Genomic DNA, 25420 nt, shown 5'->3' with positions numbered 1-25420 from the left:
CTGTAGCATGACCTTTTATATAAACTCAACATACTTACCTTCTGTGCCACTTAATGCACTAAATATGCATTATATTCAATGCCCGTTTTAACAGAATATAATTTATAAAGTAATGACAGAAGATATTAATTCTGATCAAATTATAAAAGAACCAAAATTAATACTGAGGGTAAAAATATGTACCTTTGTTAATATAATTGATATACTGAAAATTTAAGAACCAAAACTTTAAAATATCTTTTCTTCTATATATTGTTTCTACTGAAAAGTTTCAGAGATGACTTTTCAATAATAAAATAAAAGAACTTACTGTCAACCACTGTTCTTCCAACCATGCTGCACTCCATGGTTTTGTCAACTTCATTCATTAGCCATGGAAGGAATCCTATCTCAATATCTGTAATTTAAAAAGTTAACTTCATTAAGTGATTTTTAGGAATCATTATAGATTGGAAGAATCTGTGCTTTCCCCTAATGTTACAGATACATCAATATTGTTTTCTTATTATAAAATGTCAAATAGACTCATACAGCATCACTTTTGCTGTTACCACATTCTCTATATATCTTCTGGTCTATTTCCTTTCAATTGCAGTAGAAATAGTATTTTTAGAACTATGAGGCCTTCCTTGGAGTCAAAGCTGTTAGAACTGACTTTATAGGTGCAACGTGAGATGAATCAAGGAGGCGGGGGGTGGAAGCAGGGGGTGTGGAACTGGGAGCAGAACTCCAATCCAAATGTAATGCAAAGCCAGGACTGAGCAATGCTGGCACCTCCACCTGAAGCCCAGCTGAAGCCTGGGGTCTGACGGAAGCTGATCAAGATTCAGAGGTAAGGGTCAGAGGGCATCTGAGAAGAAGGCCATGTAGAAATGGGTCGGAAACGAGGTGTTTCCATTAGTGATAAATTTGTTCAAACTGAAATGGAAATATACTCTATGGTGTAAGCCTTTAAAAAATATGGTCCCTTACAATATACATTTTAATGTTTTAAAATGGCTTTTTGGGGGGACTTTTCTGGAGGTCCAGTGGTTAAGACTCTGCGCTTCCACTGCAGGGGGCACAGGTTTGACCCCTGGTCGGGGAACTGCGATCCCACATGCCGTGCGGCATGGCCAAAAAAAAAAAAAAACAAAGGCTTTTTTTGGGGGCAGGCATCTAATTGTTATTTTTCAATGGGTGACAAGAGAGAGTGTGATAGAATATATATTCACTACTATAGTAGTCTTAATCTGAAGCATGAATCTCCTTTGCAAGCTTTTACATGATCTATAACTGACTTTTCCAGCAGCCCATGAATGCAGAAAAGGTTGCTGGCCTCTGTGACTAACAGCAAGAGGCCCAGCTGGACCCCGGGCAGCTGGCAGCATGGCAAGGGCACTGGACCTGGAGTCAGAGCCCCAGTCAGTCCAGGCCTAAGCACCCCCGAGTGTCCAAGAGCAATTCAAGTTCTCTGAGCTTCAGTTTCTACTTCTGAAAAATGGGACTTAATCTGCCGTACTCCCTCCCTCACAGCCCTTTCGGGCACGCCAAATGGTATCACGTGTGAAAAACACGACAAAAATTGCAAAGTACAATAGAAATGTAAACTAATAATATTTGTCTGTAACCTGACCCTTATGTATTGAATTGAGTGCGTCATCGGTGAAAACTGACATTGCGAATATCTGCCCTCAGACAGTATTAGCCATTTGAAATAGGACCTGCGTACAAAGCAACATGGATGTAAGTGCTTTTGAACCCGAGGAAGGAGGACGGCAGTGAGAAAGTGCCAATTTTTCCCCTCCGTTTGGCCATGCTAAGCTGAGGAGAGTGGCTGTGAGGGGATGCTGGGAGATGGCTAACAGGTACGGGTTCTATCAAGGCCGAGATCAGGTTGGTTTGGTTGTTGTTGAAGCCTCCAACACTTAATACAGTGCCTGGGATAGTATAAACACCTCATTACATAACCTCACTAGCTGTCCCCAAAGAGATTTTGATTGGAATAGGAAGTCTACTGAGAAAAACTTAGCGACAACTACTTACACATATAGATTACATATACAACTGACCCCTGGAGGACATGGCGGCTGGGGCTGCTGACCGCAGGCACAGCCAAACATCTGCGTATAACTTCACAGGCAGACCTCTGTATCTGCAGGTCTGCATCTGCGGCTTCAACCAACCACGGACCGTACTATGCCGCAGTACGTACTCGGTGAAAAAAGCCCGCGTTTAAGTTTTATTTACATTATGACATTTAGCTCCTAAATAATCCTCGTGTCACACAGGAGGAGACTGAAGGTCATAGAGCTAGTTAATGATAAACTGGGATTCAAGCTCAAGTTTTTGACATTAAGTCCATATTTCTTTCTACTATCCAATGTTGTTTCTCAATGAAAGTAAACATCCTAAAATCAAGATCTTTATAATGCACCTCTTACTAGTAAAAGTTCTTTCTTAAAACAACTATAATTGCTTTTCAAATTTGTTTCAGAGATAGAAAGATTCCAATTCAAACTAAAAATTGGCACGCGATAAATCTGAACCATGAAGAGGATGCTTATTGTGACAGTTAATTTAACAAAGACCTCCACAGACCTCTTTCAACAGGATCATAAAAGTAGCCACCATCCCTGAGGCTGCTGAAAACAGAAGGGAGAAGGTCGGCCAGGTAACGCTGTGCAAACGCTTGGGCGGCGATTTTCTGTGCAGTCTCGTTATGCTTGTGAACCACTTGCCACTGCTGTTGCTTACGACGCTCCTGCCCAGAGAAAAACGCCACCACAGGTGGTTATTCAGCTATTACGTCTTCCCCAAATACTGACTCTAGTGAGCGGAAGAATTTGGACTTATATTTGTATCCAAAAATGAACAGCGAGGTGTCTATTACCAGTTCATGTTTTTCATCAAGATTTTAATGAATTTCAACAACTAGGTAGGTACTAAATTCAGAGGAGATGAAGCTTAAGGTAAAATTCATTTCCTGATCCATTTTCAAGTAAAATAACTTCAAGATATACGTGTTTGACTGTATGGCTGACACCAAAGAATAATAATAGTTATATGTATTTTTAATTAGTATTATAAAGTATTGCTGATATGAAAATTACAGTTGCTTAGACATTTTTGATTAAAAAACTTGGGCCAATAAATTATCTCATTTGTAATGATTCTTTGAGTTCATAAAGTTCAGAAAATTATAAAACCTCTTTTTGTTGTTGTTGCTTCTTGTAGCTCCTATGAAATCTGTGAAGCTAATGAACTATTCTCTACTCCTATGTACAAGTGGGAACATTAATATATTTTCTAATTAAATCTATTTTCAAAGTTTAAGCAAATATAAATCTAGATGATTTGTAGACTTCATTTTTTATAATATATTTCCTAACAGTAAATAAACAAATTTAACTATTTTTTTATAAAGGCTTCACCAATTATTTCAACAAAGCTAATTCTGTCAGTGTTCATTTTATAATTGTGAACAAATAATCGTGCATTTGCACAATCTTTACCATCAGCCCCATGCTCTTTACACAATTAATTATTCACTTTGGAGGAGAACTGAAAGTCCGTTTGACTAGGTTTTGAGTAGAATGTCCTGACAACTAAGCTATTCTGTGTGGTAAGCTAGATTCTTTGAGCCCTTTCAGGTGTTTGGGAACTCTTTTATCATTTATCCAGCCAGTGTTTACCACAGGGTGACAGTTATTGCCAGCCTCAGACAGACTCTTATCTAAAGATTACTGAGCCTCGTGCTTCCTAACTAGAGGTTTCTGGCATATTTTAAAAATTGGATTCTAAAACTTTTCTTATTAAAGGTTCTAAAAACCTATAATCTAGAGAAATATTCTATAAAGACCCAAGTATAAATATTCTATAAAGACCCAAGTAGTAGACTCTACAGATGTGGAGCAGGGCTCACCACAGAGAAGAAGATCCAGAATTCTAGGCAGATCCTCTGCTTCTTACCACCCACCTACCCAAAGATACTCCACTTTATCCTGCCACCTTCTCTGCCACTGACTTGGGGCAAATCGACGTTCTTTCTTTCTCTAGCACTCTTGATACTTAAGAGTGCCTTTCACTGGAACCTATGTAATTTAAATTGTTACATTTAGGAACTTTGGGAACTCTATGTAGGCACATTTATGTAAACTGGAATTTAAAAACGTAATTCAGTCCAGGAAAGATCTGTGATCTACAGGAGAGACCTGAGCAACAATTACTACAGGTCTTTTCTATATGTTTGCAAAGATCTTTAGCTCTGTTCATACTACATGTGATTTTGAACGTAGTCTATTAAATAACCAAAATCTAAGAGAGAAACTAAAATTCTATACTTTTTCCTCTCGGTGTCGTCTCTCTCGCTCTTCAAGTCGCTGAACTTCCGCAAGCTCGACATTGCGTAACTCCTCATGTGCGCGCTGACTGGCCCGCAGGTTTGCCAACTCTTCTTCTTCCATTACTTCCAGAAGAGACTGCTCGATGGTCTTTCCCACCAAAACTTCTAACATTGGCTTAACTTCAAGATCAAAGTCAAAGAGCTTAAACACACAAAACAAAGCAAGTTTAAAATTGTAATCATGAGCCAAAGGCTCAGTGAAAAGATATGCAGAAGAGTAGCAAGAACAGTATACTATTTATTGAGTGTCTTCTGTGAGCCAGACACCGTGCTGCTGTTTTATTTATGGTTTCTAATCCTCAAAATAGCCTGAAGGGCACACAGGCTGTTTACAAACAAAAACTGATTGAGTCAAAGTTATAAAAAGACCTATGTAATCATCAGAATGAACCTCGATACTCAACAATTTTCAGATCAAACTCTGAAACCCAAGGGAAATATCCATCTTTCTTATTCTCTGCCTTTTCTGCTCAATTTTTACTGGCTGTTTTGATAACGGTTTGAAGAATAATGGATATTATGGTGATTCATCTCTAGGATTTCGAGGCAAATATACCCTTCTATGTAGATTATGAAAACTTACTTTATTTCCCAATTTCAATGACAGTACTTTCAAGTTCCTTCGAATCTTAAATCTCACTGAAGTCATTATGTACATAAGGATTGCCTTCTCTTCTTCAATTTCATAAACTGGCCTATCTATGTATTCCACACTGATATGAAAATGTAATTATTTTAGGATTATTTTCCTACCATAGATTATCCTCATAACATTTATATAATCTACAAGGAACTAACAGTGGAACTTTTTATACCAGAGATATTATTTTTCTTTATTTGGTACAAATCTACCTTATATTCATACATTAAGCAAGTATGCAAACACACAAAAATTAAATATGTAAATATTCTAAAAACATTTATAAAAATCTTTATTTCTGAACAGCAAAGAGGGAAAATGAGATCATGGTATTTAAAAACATGCAGACCTACTAGAGAATGGACTGGAGGACACAGGGATGGGGAAGGGTAAGCTGGGACAAAGTGAGAGAGTGGCACGGACATACATACACTACCAAACATAAAATAGATAGCTAGTGGGAAGCAGCCACATAGCACAGGGAGATCAGCTCTGTGCTTTGTGACCACCTAGAGGGGTGAGATAGGGAGGGTGGGAGGGAGGGAGATGCAAGAGAGAAGAGATATGGGGACATATGTATATGTATAACTGATTCACTTTGTTATAAAGCAGAAACTGACACACCATTGTAAAGCAATTATACTCTAATAAAGACGTTAAAAAAAAAATAAATAAAAACATTTCTGGGTAGCTCAGGATAAAACTATTATAGATAAATTTGGAAAGAAATGCAGTAAATAGAATCTTCTTGACTGTGAAGTGGTTTGTATTCATGTTAAGCTTTTAACTAAACCTAACTTTAACTATTTATAAAGAAGATAGAGGGAAGTCCAATAATGTACTATACCTCTCCTTCTAGAATTTGGGTGGCCATATCTTTGCCAGTTTTGGCAGGAATAAAGAGCGGTGTTGGTGGTTTGTCCAAAAATGCATCTGTTTGGCATTCCATATCAACTTCGATTATGCGGTCAGCAATTTCTTCAAGGTATAATTCTAAGAGAACACCATATACATTGAGTTAGAAATTCTGGTCAATTTCAAGTATTTGAAACTACAGTCCCTTCAAAATAGAATTGAATGGATCAGAAAACAAGTCTTGGAATAAAAGTACTCAAATGTGGGGTTCAATTCACATAGTGTGCTAAGCGTTTTTATGATATTTGGAAGACTATAGAGTCACTCAGGCTAGAACATTAATTAAATGTTGAGAAAGCACTGACCTTTGTATTTGAAAACAGAACTAAAGAAGAGCATGAAACCATAGATGTATATAAGACACAAAGTATAACACAGGATGCAAAGTTAACAATCCATTTATTTAACGAGTCCTAAGATAGCCAACTTACAAAGATTTGAAAATTCCTGGATATTAAAAAAAACTATGCACCATGTCACTGTGTTACTTGATGTTCCCTCTAGCCTACATATTATAAACAGACATATGAAACCAAATTTCACCTTAGGAATAATTTATATGGGGCAAGGGCAGTATGGTATCATGCAAAGAACATGAGAACCGGAGTCAGATGTTGAACACAGAAACTAGCCAAATTACATCCTCTTCGGGCCTGTTTCTTTATGTGTAAAAGGGATCATAATTATCAGTCACATGGAGTCTTCTTTCTAATAAAGGAGATACATAGGAAAAGGACCTGGTATAGTCTCTGAGATGTAAGAAATACTCAACAAAAAGTAGCTGCTATTCCATCACTTAATATTCTGATGGTATAAATAAACACTAAAATTTAGCTCAGAATTACAACTATGTTGGCTAATCACAGACATATACTCATTCTAGACTTGGCCTCAACGTAGGGAAAAAACACGGAATAGTCCTCTTCCTTTCATCCTTATTATCCGGAAATACCTCAGATGAATCCACTCACCATCTTGGCAGGGTGCAAGGTGAATCCCGAGTAGTTACACTGGTCCAAGGAGAACACCAAGTATTGTTTGACTATCAAGATTCTGTCAACAACACAGCTAGACCCTATAGGTCTAGGTAAGCCTCCACAGCTGACAACAGTCAAACAAGCAGGAAAAGCCTGGCACTAGCCTAGGAGAGCCCGCATGGCCCTGGGGAGTATGCAAAGCAAATGGAGAACAAAAGGAGAGACAAGAAGAGGCCATGGTGAGAGAGGTGGGGAACTCAGATCTAAATGGGTTTACGCCCCTCAAAAGACAAACACCAAAATAAAACTAGATTGCTGTCCTCTCCTGTTGGTCCAACACTGATTCATGTTGGGCTATAAAAAGTAAGAAATAATGCCAGTTTGAGAATAGAATATGTGAAAAGGGCTAAGAGAGAACTTAATTTGGTCATTAAATTCTTTTTTCAAAAACCCCATCTCATACTTTCAGCCATACCCAATATAATAATAATATATAGTCTATGAGTTTGTTTAATGAAGGAACTTCTCCCACCATGTGACTGGGGAAGTACTGGACAGCATAACAGATACATAAATAATATAAAGGCCACATAAAATGAACTGACTTAGAAAACCAAGCACACCCAGGAGCCACCATGCCAATGGCGGGCCCACATACCTGTCTGCACATCTACATGCTTTCTGCCTTCCACGGGTTCGGGCGTTCGTGGTCTGAGCTGTTCTTGGGCTCGTTTTTTGGCAAGAGCTCTCCTCTTAGCCTGCTGCTGTCTCTGAATCTCTGCAAGATCGGGCTGCCCAGGCTGAGTGACAGAAAAGGCTTCTAAAATTTAGAAAATATTTTTCAAAACATATAGGACTGCTGTTCCAAAAGTGATTCCTGGATGGTATAAAAGTATCTGTCATAGAATGCCTCCTGATTATCAGTGATTTGATGATTAAAAATTTATTTGAACTTTGTCTAGTAATTACAAAGGTATCTGACAAAACATATAAAGTAACTTCAATTTATGACTGTTAATTAAAATGGGTGCAGAATCCCATCTAACAAATTGTTTTTCCTCACTCAAGGATTTTTACCATGAACTCCTCTGGTGCCTAGTAAACTGATATAACCATTCAGTCACAGTAAATTTTAATGTATAGTTAAGAAATTGAAAAGCACTCGAATTTTTTAAAAATCTGATTTCATGGACAGAATTTCCTTAAAAAATTTATTAGCTCACAAAGAAAATATCCTCAGTCCAAACGAAGCCTGTCCAAGTGCACAAAATAATAGCTGACTCAGGGATTAAAAGTATAATTATTCAAAGTAGTTCTGCAATATGTGGCAGTCCTTGATTTTGTATCCATATCTAATTTTGTAGTCCTTCTCTATAGCTAACTTGTCTTATCTCAAGGTAAATATGAAAAGAAAAGGAGAAATATGAAAGTACTTTACATGAAAATTTTTAATATTTAAAATTAGACTTCTAAAAACATTTTAATTGAAATGAAATTGTAGTTTTTTTAAAAAGAAAAAAGAAAATTACCTATAATCCCATCTTCCTAATACAATGGCTATTGCTATTTAAATGCATACAGTTTTTTTTAAGTTGTGATGATACCATACATTTTATACTGTTTTCCTAACTTAACACTACCTTCCAACTCCTTAATTTATTAATTACTAGGATTAGTAAAGCTTGGACTATTAACCCACATTTTCAGATATTCAGTCTTCTCATCTGTACAATGGGAATAACGTCTGTTAAGTTTTAGATTATAAGGAACAAATCAGATGATAAGGTAACAAGTCTAACACAATACCTGTCATAGAATAGCTCTTCCCCTACATAGTTATCATTTCCTTTTATTATAAAATAACCACCAAAAAGAAAGAAATATCTTTACCAAATATCTTTACCAAAAAGAAAGAAATATCACCTACAGTTTTGTTTTTCTAATACAATTACTAATATCATTTTGGGATTATTCAATGGAGGACTTTTCCTTTGTATAATGTGTATATTCTACATTATTATAAATATCATGCTTGATTTATTTCTATTTTTTTAATGTAATAGAATTATAAATGTCAGCCTTGAAAGATTTAGGGTAACAGAAATACAACAAGTTCATTTTAGAAATGCATTGCCTAACTTGTTTCAGATCTAGTTATAATCTCTCTTTTAAAAAGTTTTATTTTGAAATAATTCACAGAAATTTGCAAAAACTATATATAGTATACTGTGCATGCTTCACCCAGCTTCTTTCAATGGTGACATTTTATACAATTATAACAAAATATCAAAATCAGGAAATTAACACGTAAGATATTAACAGATCTTACTGGGTTTTCACAATTTTTACATGCATTGATTTGTGTCTGTGTATATTGTTCTATGTGATTTTATATATAGATTTGTGTAAGCACTACCACAATAAAGATAGAGACCTAACTCATTGCCCCAAAGGAGCCTCCTTTATATTTCTCCAAGTCCCACCTTCAATTCTGTTCTCCATCTCTAGATTTTGTCTTTTTAATAATGTTATATACAAGGAATCATTCAGAATGTAACCTTTTGAGATTGCCTTTTTTTCACTAAGCATAATGTCCTTGAGGTCCACCCAGGTTGTTACATGTATCAATAGTTCATTCCTTTTTTTTTTAAATTCATGTATTTAATTTATTTATTTTTGGCTGGGTTGGGTCTTCGCTGCTGCACACTGGCTTCCTCTAGTTGCTGCGAGCGGGGGCTACTCTTCGTTGCGGTGCACGGGCTTCTCATTGCAGTGGCTTCTCTTGTTGCAGAGCACGGGCTCTAGGCGCATGGGCTTTGGTAGTTGCAGCACATGGGCTCAGTAGTTGTGGCTCACGGGCTTAGTTGCTCTGTGGCATGTGGGATCTTCCCAGACCACGGCTTGAACCTGTGTCCCCTGCATTGGCAGGCAGATTCTTAACCACTGCGCCACCAGGGAAGCCCTCATGGCTTTTTGTTAGTAGTACTTGATTGCATGGATGTACCAGGTTTGTTTAACCATTTACCTACTGAAAGACACTTGGGTTTTTTCAGTTTTTTGGCTATTATGAATAAAGCTGCTATCAATGTTCATTTGTGAACAGGTTAATATGTGAACATATGTTCCCATTTCTCTGGGATAAATGTCTAAGAGTTCAATTGTGGACTTGAATGGTAGGTGCTTTTTAGTTTTTATAAGCAGCCACTTAACAATTTTCTAGGGTCAATGTACCATTTTACATTTCAAACCGCAATCTACCAGAGTTCCAGTTGCTCTACATCCTCACAAGCACTTCTTCTTACTATTATTTTAAAATTTTAGCTTTTCTAACAGGTGTGTAGTTACATCATTGTGGTTTTAATTTTTATTTCCCTAATCTTGGTTTCAAGACTTTTTTTGTTTTTTGCTTTTGGAAGTTTGATTTTGATGTGTCTTGGTGAAAATTTGTAGGTTTATGCCTTTTGTCAAACTTGTGGAATTTTCAGGCACTATTTCTTTGAGTATTTTTTTCAAATCCCATACTTTTTCTCCTTTCCTGGGACTGAATTTAGATATTTTATAACATTAATTTAGATATTTTGTTATTGTTCCTTGGATCTCTGAGGCTTTTTTGGGGGCAGGGGTCTATTTTCTACCTGTTCTTCAGTCCAGGTAATTCCACTGATTTGTTTCTGTATTCACTGATTGTTTCCTATGTCATCTCCAATAAGTCCATGTGAGAGGTTTTTATTTTGGTTATTGTATTTTTCAGTTCTGTATTTTCCATTTGGTTCATTTTAATATTGTCTATTTCTTTGCAAAGATTTTCTATTTTTTTCATTTGTTTCAAGAAAGTTCATAATTGTTCCTTTTTTATCGAAGTATTTTTATGATGACTGCTTTAAAAGTCTTGTCAGGTTACTCCTACATCTGAGTCATCTTGGTGTTGTCATCTCTTGATTGATTTTTCTCATTCAAGTTGTGACTGTCCTGGTTCTTGGTACAATTGAGTGATTTTTAAATTGTATTCTGGACATTTTGGGTATTATGTTGTGAGACTATGGGTCTTAATCGTTTTAGCAGGAAGTCACCCCTTTTGTTTCAGTGCACAGGTGTGAGTGGAGAGGGAAGTTTACCAACACGAAGTGAAAGCAGGGTGCCAACCTGTATCACCTCATTGGTGCCAGGCGGGGGTGATAACTCAGCTCCTTGCCATGCTCTGCTGACATGAGTGTTGGAGTGTAGGCGAGTTGAGTTCTGGCTAGCACTGCCTCCTACTACCTTGTCCCTCCTTGTTGCTGTCACGGAGGGTTGAAAATTCAGCTCCCTCCTGGCTCGGCTGATGCCACCCCAGAAAAAGTCGGAGATCCATTTATACCATCTCTTACCACCTCACTGCCCCTGGGTGAGGGTGGCACTTCAGCTTCCTGCTCTGCCCTTGTTGACACCAACTCCATGGATGAATCAGAGGACTGGTTCGTATTGCTGCTGTCACGTGGAGATCAAGGTCCAGCTCTCCACCTTAGCCTCACCAATGGCCATGCGGACAGGCAGGGCGGTTTACCCATTGGTGTGTGGCTGGAGGAGGGGTACTATGGTAAGAAGGTTTCTGTTCCACGAGGCCACCCTCTATCTTTGGACAGAGGGAGTGGGCTTTTCTTAGGGTGTGCCAGGTTCCAGGGTGTTCATGGTTGCAGGTTGCAGGCTTCTCTGGCACTCTGGGATATGTGAGAGGCAAAAAGAAAACCCATGGACTCATTGCCATGTTGTTCAAGTCCAGAGGTCCCTAGCCAGTCCACTTTCTTCTTTCCACCTTTCAGAATCTTCCTATGTTTGTTTGTGGTGTTACATCCAGGGTTTTTTAGTTGTAAGAGGAGGAATAGGAAGGAATTGGTGAATTCCTACTTGTCTGGAACTGGAAGTCTGAGTATACTTTTAAAGTGAGGTGTTGATGAACTGACTAAAGAACTAAAAAAAAAATGTACCAAACCATCATAATATTAATTTTTTAAAAAAGGACTAAAAAAGCAGTGATTCCCCATTCTACTCTTGTTCGAGGTCTGGCAGTATTCATTGCTACTGCCACAAGAAAATGCTGAAACATGTCTATATCACATGTTTGAGCTATTGTTTCTAAATGCTGGCCCCTGAACTGGCTGTACCAGAATTGCCCAGGGAAGTTAATACTACATACCCCTGTGTCCAACTTTTGGAGGTTCTAATGCAGTAGATGCATGGTATGCTGAAGCATATATATTTTTGAGTTTTCTAGGTGATTTTGATATATGCTGATTCAGAATGTCTAACATCCCATACATCCCATGTGGTGTTAGGCATTTATATGTCAAATAGTGTTTACAAGTTAACTATATTTCATTTCTGTGCCAAGAAATCATTCTTCTTTTTAAATTAAATTTAATTTTTTTAATACAGCAGGTTCTTATTAGTTATCTATTTTATACATATTAGTGCATATATGTCAATCCCCAAGAAATCATTCTTAATATCACACTACATCTTACTCATCTCGGTATCCTACGTACCCAGCACAGGACTTAAAACTCAATAAATATTTGTTGAGTGAACTAAAGAAAAGAAGCATAATTCAGACTTTTTGATTAAATAATGATAACAGTATTGGAGCATGAGATAATTTAAACAAACCTAAATATATTAGACCAGTGCTACTGAAAGTGTGGTCCTCAGACTCGTGTTGTCTGTGAGCTATTTGAACTGGTCTATAACAATTTAATTACAGAAATTGAGAGTAAACGTTTGGAAACTTTTAGAATAGTTCTCCACAGTTCTATTAACCTAGTAAAAAATTGGGGCTTGTATTTTTTAAAATACTTTTAATTGTGGTAAAATACACATTACATAAAATTTACCATCTTAACCATTTTTAAGTGCACAGTTCAGTGGCATTAACTGCATTCACATTGTGCAACCATCACCACCACCCATCTCCAGAACTCTTTTCATCTTGTAAAACTGAAACTCCGTACCCATTAAATAACGACTCCCTATTCCCCCATCCCTGGCAACCACTATCTGGCTTGTATTTTGCATGTCTTTTTTTTTTTTTTTCATTTCATTTTTCTAGCAATTCATCTTTATTTTATTTCATAAATGTGTTAGTCTATAACAGATTAGAAATTAAAAGAAACAAAAATTGGTCCTTCACCACAGGCAGTTTGGAACGCTCTGTGTTAGACTATTCAAATTATACTTACCAGTGGTACTGTCTGCACAGCATAAGTGTTGCCTCGGATCACCCTTCTGTCATACATTATGTTTCCGTAACGCATAGGTTCTTCAGCTCTGTAAAAAAGCCAATTCTAAATAATCACTGTAATAGAGTATTGGTATCTATGAAGGCAATTCATTTTTTTAAATTGAAGTATACTTGATTTACAGTGTTGTGTTAGTTTCAGGTGTACAGCAAAGTGATTCAATTATACATATATATATATATATATTTTCAGATTCTTTTCCATTATAAGGTATTACAAGATATTGAATGTAGTTCCCTGTGCTATATAGTAGGTCCTTGTTGTTTACCTATTTTATATATAGTAATGTGTATTTGTTAACCCCAAATTCCCAATTTATTTCTCTCCCCCCTTTCCCCTTTGGTAATTATAAGTTTGTTTTCTATGTCTGTGAGTCTATTTCTGTTTTGTTAATAAGTTCAATTGTATCACTTCTTTAGATTCCACATATAAGTGATATCATATTTGTCTTCCTCTGTCTGAAGTCAACTCATTTTTAATAGGATTTAGAAATGAAAATATTTTAAGATGAAAATATTTTAATGGATTTTTTTTTAGCACAGTCCATAAAATAAGGAGACAAATGGCTGCCATTTATGGAATGTTTATTATAAAGCCAGGCACTTCACAGGTATTACTTATTGCTCACAATAAGCTTCAAGTTGGGAATGATGGTTGCCATTTGACTGAAGGGGAAGTAGACCCAGAAAGGAATCTGACCGAGGTTACCTAGCTAGTGAGAGGTGGAGCTAGATTTAGGATGTAAATCTGTTAGACTACTTAACAAACCTGAAAAGAGCCCAGGTGAAATGGGGCTTGCTCTAAAGGACTGAAAAAATTTTGATTCCAGAATTGAAAAGTTACATGAATAGAATCAGGCTTAAAAAATAAGTTAAATTTCGTATTGTTCTTTAACCTCAAAGATATTTTAAAATATTGTTTTAAATATTAATAAAATTTAAATTTCAGAGGTCAGAATGATCAATAGTGAAAAATACACAGCTGATATTTTCATTTGAAGTTCTTTAAACGATATGCCATTTGTGGCTATGAAACCAAATAGCAACCTATACCAATAACAGTACTCTCTCAGAAATGATTCTGTTAGGGGTAGTAAATTGCTTGTTTATCACATATTGAAACCACTACTGGATAGCCTGACATCATATTACTTAAAACCCAGACATGCTTCACTGCTCATCTTACTTGACCTCTGGACAGTGTTCGGCTCAGCTGGCCACTTCCCCGCTGAAGTACTCTCCATCCCAGGCCTCCCTGATACCACCATATTATTCTGAATGCTCTTCTGCTTTTTCTGACTCCTTTCTCAGCCAGGTGTTTGTTAGTTCCCCCCACTGGAGAATTTCCTCATGATTCAGCCTTCTCTTGTCCTGAGTTGACCTCATCCATTCTCAAGGCTTCACTTAATGTCCATATACCTATAACTCCCAATTTTATCTTTAGCTCAGAACTCTCCTCTGAGCTCCAGACCGTACAGCCAGTTGACATGCCTGATGACATCTCACTCAAATGTCTCAAAAGCAACCTCAAAATTGAACTAATTATCATTTTCCCACTCCAACTTGTTACTTCTGTAGTGTTCTCTATTTCATTAAATGGTACTAACCACCCAATTGGTTTAGAAGCCTGGGAGTCATCCATGACTCTTCCCTCTTCCCCATTTTCTACAACCAGCAAATCCTATTGATTCTACCCCCAAATCTTTCTGGCATCCATCCACTGCTCACCGCCACCACTATCGTTTACTGGGACTGTTGCAGAAGTCTCTTAGTCTCTTAACTGTGTGGAACAACATTTCTTTCCAAAATTTCTATTCACTGTAACCCGTGATCTTTCAGAATGGAAAAATCCAAACCTTATGCTTACTTGATTAAAGCTTCCTAGTGCTAATTAAAAGTGATAGTGAGGATAAATCTTGGTTTTGTTTTTATGATATCAAAGACAAAAAGAAAAAAAATCCATAACACCTATTGCTGGAGAGGATGTGGGAAAAAGGATACGTTTAAACATTTCTGGAGGGAAGATATTTTGTTCCATTTGTCTGTATTAAAAAAACACATGACTTAACAATCTCACCCTGGGAATCTGCCTCATAGATATAAAAAAGCCAGTACATAAGGCTGTTTACTGAAACTTCCTTCTTTGTGGTAAAAACTTGAAGTGAACTCAATATCTATCAATAGTGGAAAATTTTAATAACATATGGTATCAGGGATATCATGCTGCTATTAAAAATAATTGGAGGGGGCTTCCCTGGTGGCGCAGTGGTTGGGAGTCTGCCTGCCAATGCAGGGGATGCGGGTTCGAGCCCTGGTCTGGGAAGATCCCACATGCCACGGAGCGGCTGGGCCCGTGAGCCACAATTGCTGAGCCTGCGCGTCTGGAGCCTGTGCTCCGCAGCAAGAGAGGCCGCGATGGTGAGAGGCCTGCGCACCGCGATGAGGAGTGGTCCCCACTTGCCGCGGCTGTAGAGAGCCCTCGCACAGAAACGAAGACTCAACGCAGTCATAAATAAATAAATAAATAAATAAAAGAACGTGAATTTCTAAAAAAAAAAATAATAATAATAATTGGAGGAATTTCCACAAAGAATTAAGTGAGCGAAGGAAGATGTTGAGAATTGTGTATGTTACCATTGCTATGAAGTAAAGCCCTTGTAGATGTGTATCTGTATGTATATATTTATACACGTGTACATAAACATGCGAGCTTGGAGAAAAGTACAAAAGTATTCAAAATCATTAACATGGTTTGGGGGCAGGAGAGGGAGAGTAGGTTTGCAAGGGAAGGGGCTGGGGAATAAGGCTGTACTAAGAAAACCCACAGGCACGAGTGATAGGATAATTATTAAAAGATTAAAGAAATTAGGGAAAAAAGGAATTAGAGCTTATAAAATGGGGGGGAGCCAACTGCACATTAATATGTGTAGTATGATTCTACTTTGGAAATAAACCTTCTATACATATGTGCATATGCTCCTGTATGTGTGAACAAGCAAGGAGGCGTGAAAGAATAATAAAAGATTTTTTTAAAAATTTATTTATTTTATTTATTTATTTTGGCTGCATTGGGTCTTCTTTGCTGTGCACGGGCTTTCTCTAGTTGTGGCGAGCAGGGGCTACTCTTCGTTGCGGTGCGCAGGCTTCTCATTGCGGTGGCTTCTCTTGCTGTGGAGCACGGGCTCTAGGCGCGCAGGCTTCAGTAGTTGTGGTGTGTGGGCTCAGTAGTTGTGGCTCACGGGCTCTAGAGCTCAGGCTCAGTAGTTGTGGCGCACGGGCTTAGCTGCTCTGCGGCATGTGGGATCTTCCCGGGCCAGGGCTCGAACCCGTGTCCCCTGCATTGGCAGGCGGATTCTTAACCACTGCGCCACCAGAGAGGCCCAAGATTGTTAAATTTGGTTACAACGAGGAAGTGGGAGTAGAGGTCGGTGGGAGATAATTAACTCTGCCTTTATTCCCCCTTATTTTGTATTTTTCATTTGCTTCAACAAGCATATATTACTTTTATAAATTGAAAATCACCAATAAGGATAATTTTAAACTGAAAAATCAAAGACATAATATAAAAGAACTCCTGTCAAAGGCTTGAATCAACAGATTGAATATACCAATCAACTAACTCTATAGAAAAAAGAAATTGTTCCTACTGAACCACCATTGATTCTTATTTCATCTGTTGGTGTGATTTAATAGGAAGGATTTGTAAGCAACCACTTAAAGGCACCAGGAAGTATTTCTCAAAGGAGTCCCTTTTAAAATTGAATCCTTTCATAATATAAATAATTTAAATTTAAATTTTCTTGTTTTGGTTTTCTTAAAGTGGTAGACATTTCTTATAAAAGAAGTCTTTACTGTCAGAATAAGATAATTATGAATTTAGATTCTGTTTGAAATAAGCATCAAGAGCTACACTGCTCCTATTGTCATTAATTCAACAATTTGTGTTGAGTGCTATGTGTCAGGCACAGTCTTAAGTGAACAAAAGTCACAAAGGTTCCTGTTTGCATGGAGCATGCATTCTTGGAAAGTTCTGCTGATTCCAAAATTTGAGGCTTACTGCAAGAGCTTTAAGAGAACCATAACATTTAATGCCCTTTCCAAATACGGATATTTGAATATTTGCAAATACTGATGAAAGTAAAAGTACAATTTGGGGTCCAGCATGTTAGGATAACCTGATTCCTGCCCGAAGACTGCTGTGAAACAGCTTTAGTTGGCTCCCATTTTGGACACGCTACTGTGACACCTTTTTACCTCAGTTTCTTCATTTTCATAATGGAGTTATAGAACCAAATTCACAGCACTGGGGACTACGTAAGAAAATGTCTGTAAATGCCCCTAGAAGGTGCTTGCATGGCACATAGTCGGCCAACAATAAACATCACTTGACTAAAACTTAGTGAAATAAGTCGGTTCCGTCCACCTGTTATCAATCATGCCAGCAGCATCATCAGTAAGAGTTAACTAATGCCTTCGTGCTTCAGTCCTCCACACCACGGGAGAGTTCTTTAGAGGAGGAAATTTTATATTTCGCAGAGTGTAGAGAAAGGAAAGCAGCATAGGCAGGTTTTGCCAGGGCGAAGGGGCCAGGATCCCGCGGCCCCGGGACGGGGTTGGGGGGGCGGGTGGAGACCACAGAGGGGTTGGTTGGCTCACTCACGGCTGCATCTGGTCGTCCCGGTAACGGCGGCGCTGACAAGGCAGGGCCCGGGGCTGGCTGGTGTAGGTGTAGGTGGCCATGGCCGGGGAGGCGCGGTCCGTCAACGTGCAGGCCACGCCCAGGGTCAGACCGCTTCGCTTTCGGTGAAGCTTGGCTTCGAAGCAGGTGGGCACGAAAGTGTCGTGGGAGCCGGAGAGGTGCACGTAGTGCCAAGGGCAGGGATTCCGCGACGCAAGGAGAGGCGGCAAGAAGGGAAGCGGGCGGGACGGGAAGTTGCCAGGGCAGGAGGTGGGAGCTACGCTCGGCTTACTCGGTGCAGCACTGAGCCCGCCGGCGCCACCCGCACCGGTTGCCCAGCAACCCAGCGTTCCGGCTGGAAGCGGGACCTCAGAGAAGTTCCTGCTGGCCGGTTTCCGGGGAAGACCGGTGCGCCGGGGAACTTCCGGCTCTTGACTCCGCCCACCCAAGCCTTCCTTGTAGATGCGCCTGCGCGTGAAGGAGGCGGACATGGCGGCCCCCGCGGAGGCTTGAGGAAGACGGCGGCGGTCCCCGGCCCCACTTTTGAGTGTGGCTTTGCGGGGCCTGTGTTGGCGCCGTTCTCCCAGGCCTCGTTCCTTGGGGGCCGCCCTCGGCTGCTTCCCCCGGCACTGACGCCGCGCCTCTACTCCGGGCTGCCCACCTACGATCGCACACGCGTGGCACCCGGGCTCCTAGCTCTGTTACGTGCCAGGGCCGGGCCAGGGCTTCCCTGGTGCCTCCCAGCTCCGCCACCTCTCCCGCCCCAGGGGCCGCCTGCCGCCGTCCTCCGCAGCTGGTCTGCATTTTTCGCCTTCTCCGCTTAGCGCTCTGTTGCTAGTCCTTCAGGGGACCCTCGGGCGCACGGAGCGTGAAGGCCTGCCCCACGGACGTCTCATTTTGGGAAAGGGTGGGCGCCTTGAGTCTTTTAGTCCTCCTTTGCCCTGAAGAATGAAGCATCATGGGGTGGGTCTGCCCTTAGAAACGCAAATGGATTGGTTTTATTATTGGCAATGTAAAAATATTGGTTTGTGTAAGTGAAGTTTAGGCATCCCTGAGTGATCGGTTATTTGCATTTGCGTTTGCGTTCTTCAATTCAGTTAAGTGCTGTGTGGATTTAAATCCAGGTTCTGCAAGGTACTAGCCCTGTAACGAATGGCAAGTTAATGTTTTTGTGCTTCATCTTGCTAATTTGCAAAATAGGGGTAATAGAATTTATCTCTTAAGAGTTTGTCATGAGGATAAAAAGAGTTAAGTGTAAAATAAGTAGAACTGTATCTGGTAAATGATAAGGTCGAGATCCCTCCTGTGCTTTGAAGCTTATGGTCTAAAGCAGATGTAGGCGTTGTATAAACACTAACATAAAGGTATATGGTAAATGCTAGAGGTAAAAACACTGGATGAAGATTTTAGGTCTGATCTCTTAATTTTGAGGTGGTTTCTGAATGGGCTAAAGGAGAAAGTGACATTTAAATTGTGTTTGATGTGCGTAGAAACAGATGGATTAGAAGTGGGGGGCTAGAGAAAGAAAGGAAATAAAGATCACTTTAAGGGTTTTGATTAAATGTTGGACATTGTGTAGAAAAAAAGGCAGAGACGCTCTAGCTTATGTTGTTTTCCTTCAGAGGATTTAATTTTATTCAATTGGCAGAGTTGACATTTAATAAAGGATTCAGGCTTTGGGAGGACTGATCGATTTCTGGTTTGCCCTTATTCCAGACCATAGGCCTTTAAGAATCTCAACAGAAAACCTAGCGTTTTAACAGGTCCCCATCTTGGGGGACCTTGAACTCTGTAAGTTTGTATTCCCAGCTCTTTGAGATTTTGGAAAGGTCTACTTAGCTTTTTGACCACTTAGCACCTGCTTGATATCTTGATTTCTAGTGCCCTTGCAGCTTAGAATTAAGCAAATGTCTCAAGGATAAAAGGATAATAGTCAAGAAAATTGTCCTATTTACTTCTCTGTGGTCCCCGTATCTCTGGGGTCTTGTCCCTTCAAGACCTGTGTAAAGTTCTCAACTCTAACTTTTATCTTCCCAGATCTGAAAGACTCCTGACACTTCTAGGTCACTGCTTTCTGCTTGCACTAAGTGCTGTGCTCAGAAACTCAGTAAATGCCCCAGGAGAAAAAGCAATGGAGAAGTTCTCTATCACTATGTATTTTTCTTCTCCCTGGGATCCCAATCCCTTATGTCCTCACTGGCTTGGTTGCTCTCTAGTGCCTTCAAATCGCCTGTGTGATTTTTGTTTTGTTTTGTTTTTAAATGTTTTCAGCTTTTTTTGGTTTTTGTTTTACTCTTATCCTTTGGTTTTATTTTTCTTTTCAGCAACAGATATTCCTAATTCCTATAGAAGTGTTGGTTTGATTCAAGCTCCTAAGTCATAGCTAGAAGTTATGCCAAGAATGAAGTTTCCATTTACTGATACAGGGAACACTGGGAAGGAGCAGATTTTGGGGGCAGCATTGGAAGCTCAGTTTTGGGCACATTAAGCTTGAGAAACATGTTAGTCATCTGAATGTAGAGATGTTGAGTAGTAGTTGGATATGGGAGTCTAGGGTTTCAGGGGATTGGTCCAGCGTAGAGACGTGGATTTTTGACTCAATAGCATATAGATGGCATTTAAAGCCATGAGACTTGATGAGATTATCAAGGGAGTATAGAGAGATGAGCCTGGAGCATATTTAGAGGTTGGAAAGTTAAAGAATAAGCAAAGGAGACTGAAGAAGGTGATCAGAGAGAGGGAGGAAATTGCAGACAGTTTGGTCACCTGGGAGTCGAGTGATGAAAGTGTTTCAAGGGCTTCCCTGGTGGCGCAGTGGTTGAGAATCTGCCTGCCAATGCAGGGGACACGGGTTCGAGCCCTGGTCTGGGAAGATCCCACATGCCGCGGAGTAACTGGCCCCGTGAGCCACAATTGCTGAGCCTGCGCGTCTGGAGCCTGTGCTCCGCAACAAGAGAGGCTGCGATAGTGAGAGGCCCGCGCACCGCGATGAAGAGTGGCCCCCACTTGCCACAACTAGAGAAAGCCCTTGCACAGAAACGAAGACCCAACACAGCCATAAATAAATAAATTAATTAATTAAATTAAAAAAAAAAAGTGTTTCAAGGAGAAGGGAGTAGTCAGCAATGTCTGATCCTATTCAGAAGTTAAGCAGGATGTGAACATTGGATCTAGCAACACAGAGGTGATCTGGGAAAGCACACCTTCAGTAGAGTTATGGAGAAGAAAGGTCAGTTATAGTGGATTCAGAAGAGAATGGGGGGAGAGAAATTTGTGACTCAAGGAGGTTTGCCACAAAGGAAAAGAAGGAACTAAGGTGGTAGCTAGAAGGAAGTTGGGTCAAGAGAAGGTTTTCCATTTTTTAATGGGAGAATTAACTGTATATGTGTTTATTTAAAGGAGTGATTTCAGTAGAGAAGGCAGAATGGATGATGTAGGAGAGAGAGGGAATGGATGTAAGGATGTAGGCAAGAAGGGATGGGCTCTTACCCACAAGTAGAGGGATTGGCCTTGTCTAGAAGCATGGACAGTTCATCCATAGCAATTGGAGAAAAGGTAGGTATATGAGCACAGATTCAGGTAGATTGGAAATACAGATGGTCCCCAACTACAATGGTTCGACTTATGATTTTTTGACTTTACAATGTTGTGAAAGCAATAGCATCCAGTAGAAACCTTACTTTGAATTTTGAATTTAGATCTCTTCCCAGGCTAGCAGTATGTGGGACCATCCTCTCTCATGATGCTGGGCAGAGACGGTGACCCACAGCTCCCCGTGAGCCGTGATAGGAGAGTCAACAACTGATACAGTTACAACCATTCTGTTTTTTACTTCCAGTAAGGTGTTCCACAAATTACATGAAATATTCAATACTTTATTGTAAAATAGGCTTTGTGTTAGATGGTTTTGCCCAACTGTAGGCTAATGTAAATGTTCTGAGCACGTTTAAGGTAGGCTAGGATAAGCTGTGATGTTTGTTAGGTTATGCATTTTCGACTTATGATATTTTCAACTTACAATGGGTTTCTTGAGACATAACCCCATTGTAAGTCGAGGATCTATAATTTTAAAACCCCTTTAACAATTCATGGAGATTTCTGATATAGCAGGCGCTGTGCTAAGCACTTTGCATACATGATTTCATACAATGACCCTTTGAGGTTAGTTGTCATATTGTGTCTATTTAACTTACAAGGAAATTGAAGCTTAAGGATTTTAATGTAACCAAAGTCATACAGCAAGTAATTGACCAAACCAAGATTTAAACCCTTATCTGTCTGACTCTAGAACCTGTGCACTAACATATCAGCTTACGGTGGTGGTTCTCTTCCCATCCCTCCACCTCTTTTTCTGTGTTTCTCTCTCTCTCTAAATATATATATATGTCTCCCAAATAATCATCAAGCCGTGCCCATTTTACCTCCTAAATTCTTCTTGATTCTGAGTCCTCTTCTTTGCATTCTTACTATTCTTACCAGCCTTTGACCAGACCCATACAGCCTAAGTTGGATCTTCTGTGCAACCAGAGAATGGTCTATCTGAAGTGCAACTCTGATGGTGCTAGTTCCCTCCTCAAATATTTCTGTCACCACTTTGCCCTATGAGTTCAAACTCCTTCAACATGCTATGAGCCTTCACTGTCTGGTTACTGCCTGTTTTTCCAGTCTCAAGTATTGTTAGACTCTCCATAGTCCTCAACCATATTTCTATCTTTTATTTATCAAGTGATAGTCATAATGATGTGTTGACATGTTTGCCTCCACACCTAGGCCATGAATACCTTGAGGGTAGGGATTGTGTCCTATTTGTGTTTGTAATGTTTGTCTATAATAGTTTGTTGAGTGAATGCGTGAATGAATGAATGAATGGCACAGTTGTATAGTTTTTCCAAGGAAAAGAAAAGGAAGCATTAAAAAATTTAGAGTTTTTAAAAAATGAGTGAATGGCTGTGGTTTCTGAAATTTTCTGAGCATAGGTAAGAGAATGCAAGAGAGAACTTATGACAGTTCATTATTCAAGAAACATCAAGCACCTTCCTTGTACCAGGCACTTTAGTGAGAGCTAGGGGTAGGTAGAGGCAGATAACAGGCAAGTAAACCAAAAAAGAAAGAAAGAAGAAAATTGGGGGGGAATGATAAAAGCTTCGATGGAAACAAAGCAGGGTGTTATGATAAGGAGTGCCTGAGCAGCTGCTTTAGATTAGCTCGAAGACAAGGCCTGAGGAGGTAATACTTACCTTGAGACCCGTATGACATAAGAAGGAAGCAACCACATGGAGTTAGGGGGACAGCAGCACAGGCAGAGGGGAGGAGCTGGTGCACGGTCCCGTCCTGAAGGCAGGACCAAGGGGAAGAGAGCTGGGCAGTGAGTTTTTAGAGGCAGTGAGGAGTCAAAGCATGTTAGGGCCTTGTAGGATGAGAGAGGACTTTGGATTATGGGGAGCTGTTCAAAGGTTTTAAGGTGGGGGGATGACCCGATCTGAGTTAGTGAGTGAAAGGTCACCCATCACTCTGTGAAGAAAGGATTGTAAGAGGTAAGGGTAAGAAATGAGTCAGGAAGGCATTGCAGGTTAGAGAGAGGGTGCGGCTTGAGTCAGGGTGACGGCAGGGAAGGTGGAGAGAAGGGGTGCATTTGGGATACTTTGGAGAATGAATTTAGGTAACTTACTGATGGATTAGATGGAGGGGAGGAATAAAGGAGCAAAGGTTGACTGCTAAGTTTTTGGCTTGAGCAAAATGACGTGATAATCATGTCATTTACGGAGACGCAGTCGACTGGGTGGAAGGAGTAGGAAATCAGGAGTTCTGTTTTGGGCATGTTCATTCTGAAATGCTTTGGGCATCAAATGGATGTGTCACGGTAGTAGACTAGAGATGTGAGCCTGGAGTTTGGTGGAAAGGTTGGGGCTAGAGATAAGAATTTGGTGCTCATGAACATTTAGAGGCTTTAGAGACTTTAGAAGTTAAAAAGAAACAGTGTGGTCTTACTGAAACCAAAAGTTTCAGGACCGGTGGGGTCAGCCTGGTCAAATATGAGAAGTTAAGTAAGATGAGAACTGAGAAGTAACCATTGGGTTTGCCAACGTGGAAGTTGTCTGTGAACTTGACAAAAATAGCAGTTTCCGTGAAGTGGTGGGAACTGAGCCCAAGTGGAACAAGGGGAGGACAGTTTTAGTTGTGAGAAGCAGAGTCTATAACCATAGATTACTCTTTCCAGAAGTTTTGCTATTGTCTTAACTACTTCGTGAAGGGCATAAGGCCTTTGGACAAGTCTCTCAACTGAAAATGGATGGTAGTAGCTCACAAATTAATGTGTTTTTGCCACAAGGTGTCACTAATTCTTTATTATCTTCTGGTAAGTAAAATTATTGCAGCACAAGCATACCTTGTATTAAGGAAATACTGTTGTTGTTGTTTTTTTTAATCACATTTACAAAATAGGCCAATTAGAAGGTAGTTGTTTACCCTGTGGAAAGGTTTCCTTTCAAGAGCCAGTCTCTCTAGAGTATTCAACATCTGTGCACAGGCCTAAAGGGACACATTGAACACGAGGCTGGGAATCAGAGGGCCAGGATTCTGGACTTAGAGCACTGGATTGGGAGTTAGAAGACTGGGGTGCAACACCAGTTTTGCGCTCACTAGCTGTGTGACCTCAGGCAAAATTTAAATGATTCTTTGTCTTATTTATTTTTTAATCTTTCATTATTATTTTAAAATAACAGAGTAGAGGCCACTTTACGCATCTCACCCAATTATTTGTACACGTCAAAAGAGATGTGTATAACAGAGATGCTTAGAAAATGGTGAAGTGCAATGTAAATACAAGACTTAAAACAATTTTTATAAAAATCATTTATGCCCAACTTCATAGCAATGTAGGTATAACATTAGGCAGTTGTATTAGTGAAGACTCTTGGTGGCAAATGGTAGAAACCCAATTTGAACTTGCTTGGCAAGCAGGGTATGTTTTGATGTTTCTAAGGGCAGTTCATGTGACTTCCAAAATGGCAGCGCTGCGGGGATGGGAGGGCTTCGGGTTTCACTGGAATCAGGGATTTGAATGACAGCAACGTGGGCACCCCTCCTTTCCTCTTTCGTTCTGTATGATGTCTTTATCCCTTTGGTTCCAGCTTGCTTCCTCCACCTAATAGGGAACATGTTGATATTATGAAGGTTGTGGGACATCCACATGACAACATCCTGTTGGTTGAGAAGGCGAGAAGACAGCTGAAGAAGTAGATGCTATAAATTACCTTGATTTTGGTGAAGAGAATGTGAATTTCAAATTTATGAAAGCTATTGTCAATACTGACTTTCAAATTAAAAAAAATAAAAACCAAATGTTCTGAAACAGTCTAGTATCTTTGGGTCTACATGTCTTTATTTTAAAAAATTAGACAGTCTTTCATTATTATCTTCAATAAATTCATATTATAAAGAGTTAAGATAATGGGATCAATGTACCTAATTTAAAGAAATCAAAGTTTTTTTTTAATTACCAAAAAATGAGATAGGTATAATTTTTTAAAAAGAAATCTTCATTTTAAACATTTCA

General features: G+C 39.5%; 1 protein-coding gene and 1 long non-coding RNA gene across 9 annotated transcripts in view; one reads left to right on the top strand and one right to left on the bottom strand.

The window, feature by feature from the left end:
• Positions 1 to 18356, bottom strand: part of RSPH3 (radial spoke head 3) — a gene marked incomplete at its 5' end in the record, with an annotated part of 74683 nt that extends 56327 nt beyond the window's left edge. For all 8 annotated transcript variants that reach the window (XR_014267660.1, XR_014267661.1, XR_014267662.1 and 5 more), the window contains 7 exons: positions 311 to 397; positions 2581 to 2743; positions 4323 to 4526; positions 5872 to 6017; positions 7575 to 7716; positions 13129 to 13216; positions 17848 to 18356. Coding sequence is in view for 1 of the 8 variants with exons in the window: in XM_082475601.1 (XP_082331727.1) it covers positions 311 to 397; positions 2581 to 2743; positions 4323 to 4526; positions 5872 to 6017; positions 7575 to 7716; positions 13129 to 13216; positions 17848 to 18356 (1339 nt within the window). The remainder of the gene's footprint in view (positions 1 to 310; positions 398 to 2580; positions 2744 to 4322; positions 4527 to 5871; positions 6018 to 7574; positions 7717 to 13128; positions 13217 to 17847) is intronic.
• A 2197-nt stretch (positions 18357 to 20553) lies between these two features.
• LOC309667314 lies at positions 20554 to 25216 on the top strand. Its single transcript, XR_014267694.1, has 2 exons — positions 20554 to 20671; positions 20982 to 25216. It is a non-coding gene; the product is annotated as an uncharacterized lncRNA (long non-coding RNA).
• The last annotated feature ends 204 nt before the right edge of the window (positions 25217 to 25420 follow it).

This window comes from Balaenoptera physalus (assembly GCF_965194825.1).
Source record: "Balaenoptera physalus genome assembly, chromosome: 9".
NCBI lineage: Eukaryota > Metazoa > Chordata > Mammalia > Artiodactyla > Balaenopteridae > Balaenoptera > Balaenoptera physalus.
The sequence above is the reverse complement of the archived record's forward strand: the minus strand, read 5'-3'. Positions and strand labels throughout refer to the sequence as shown.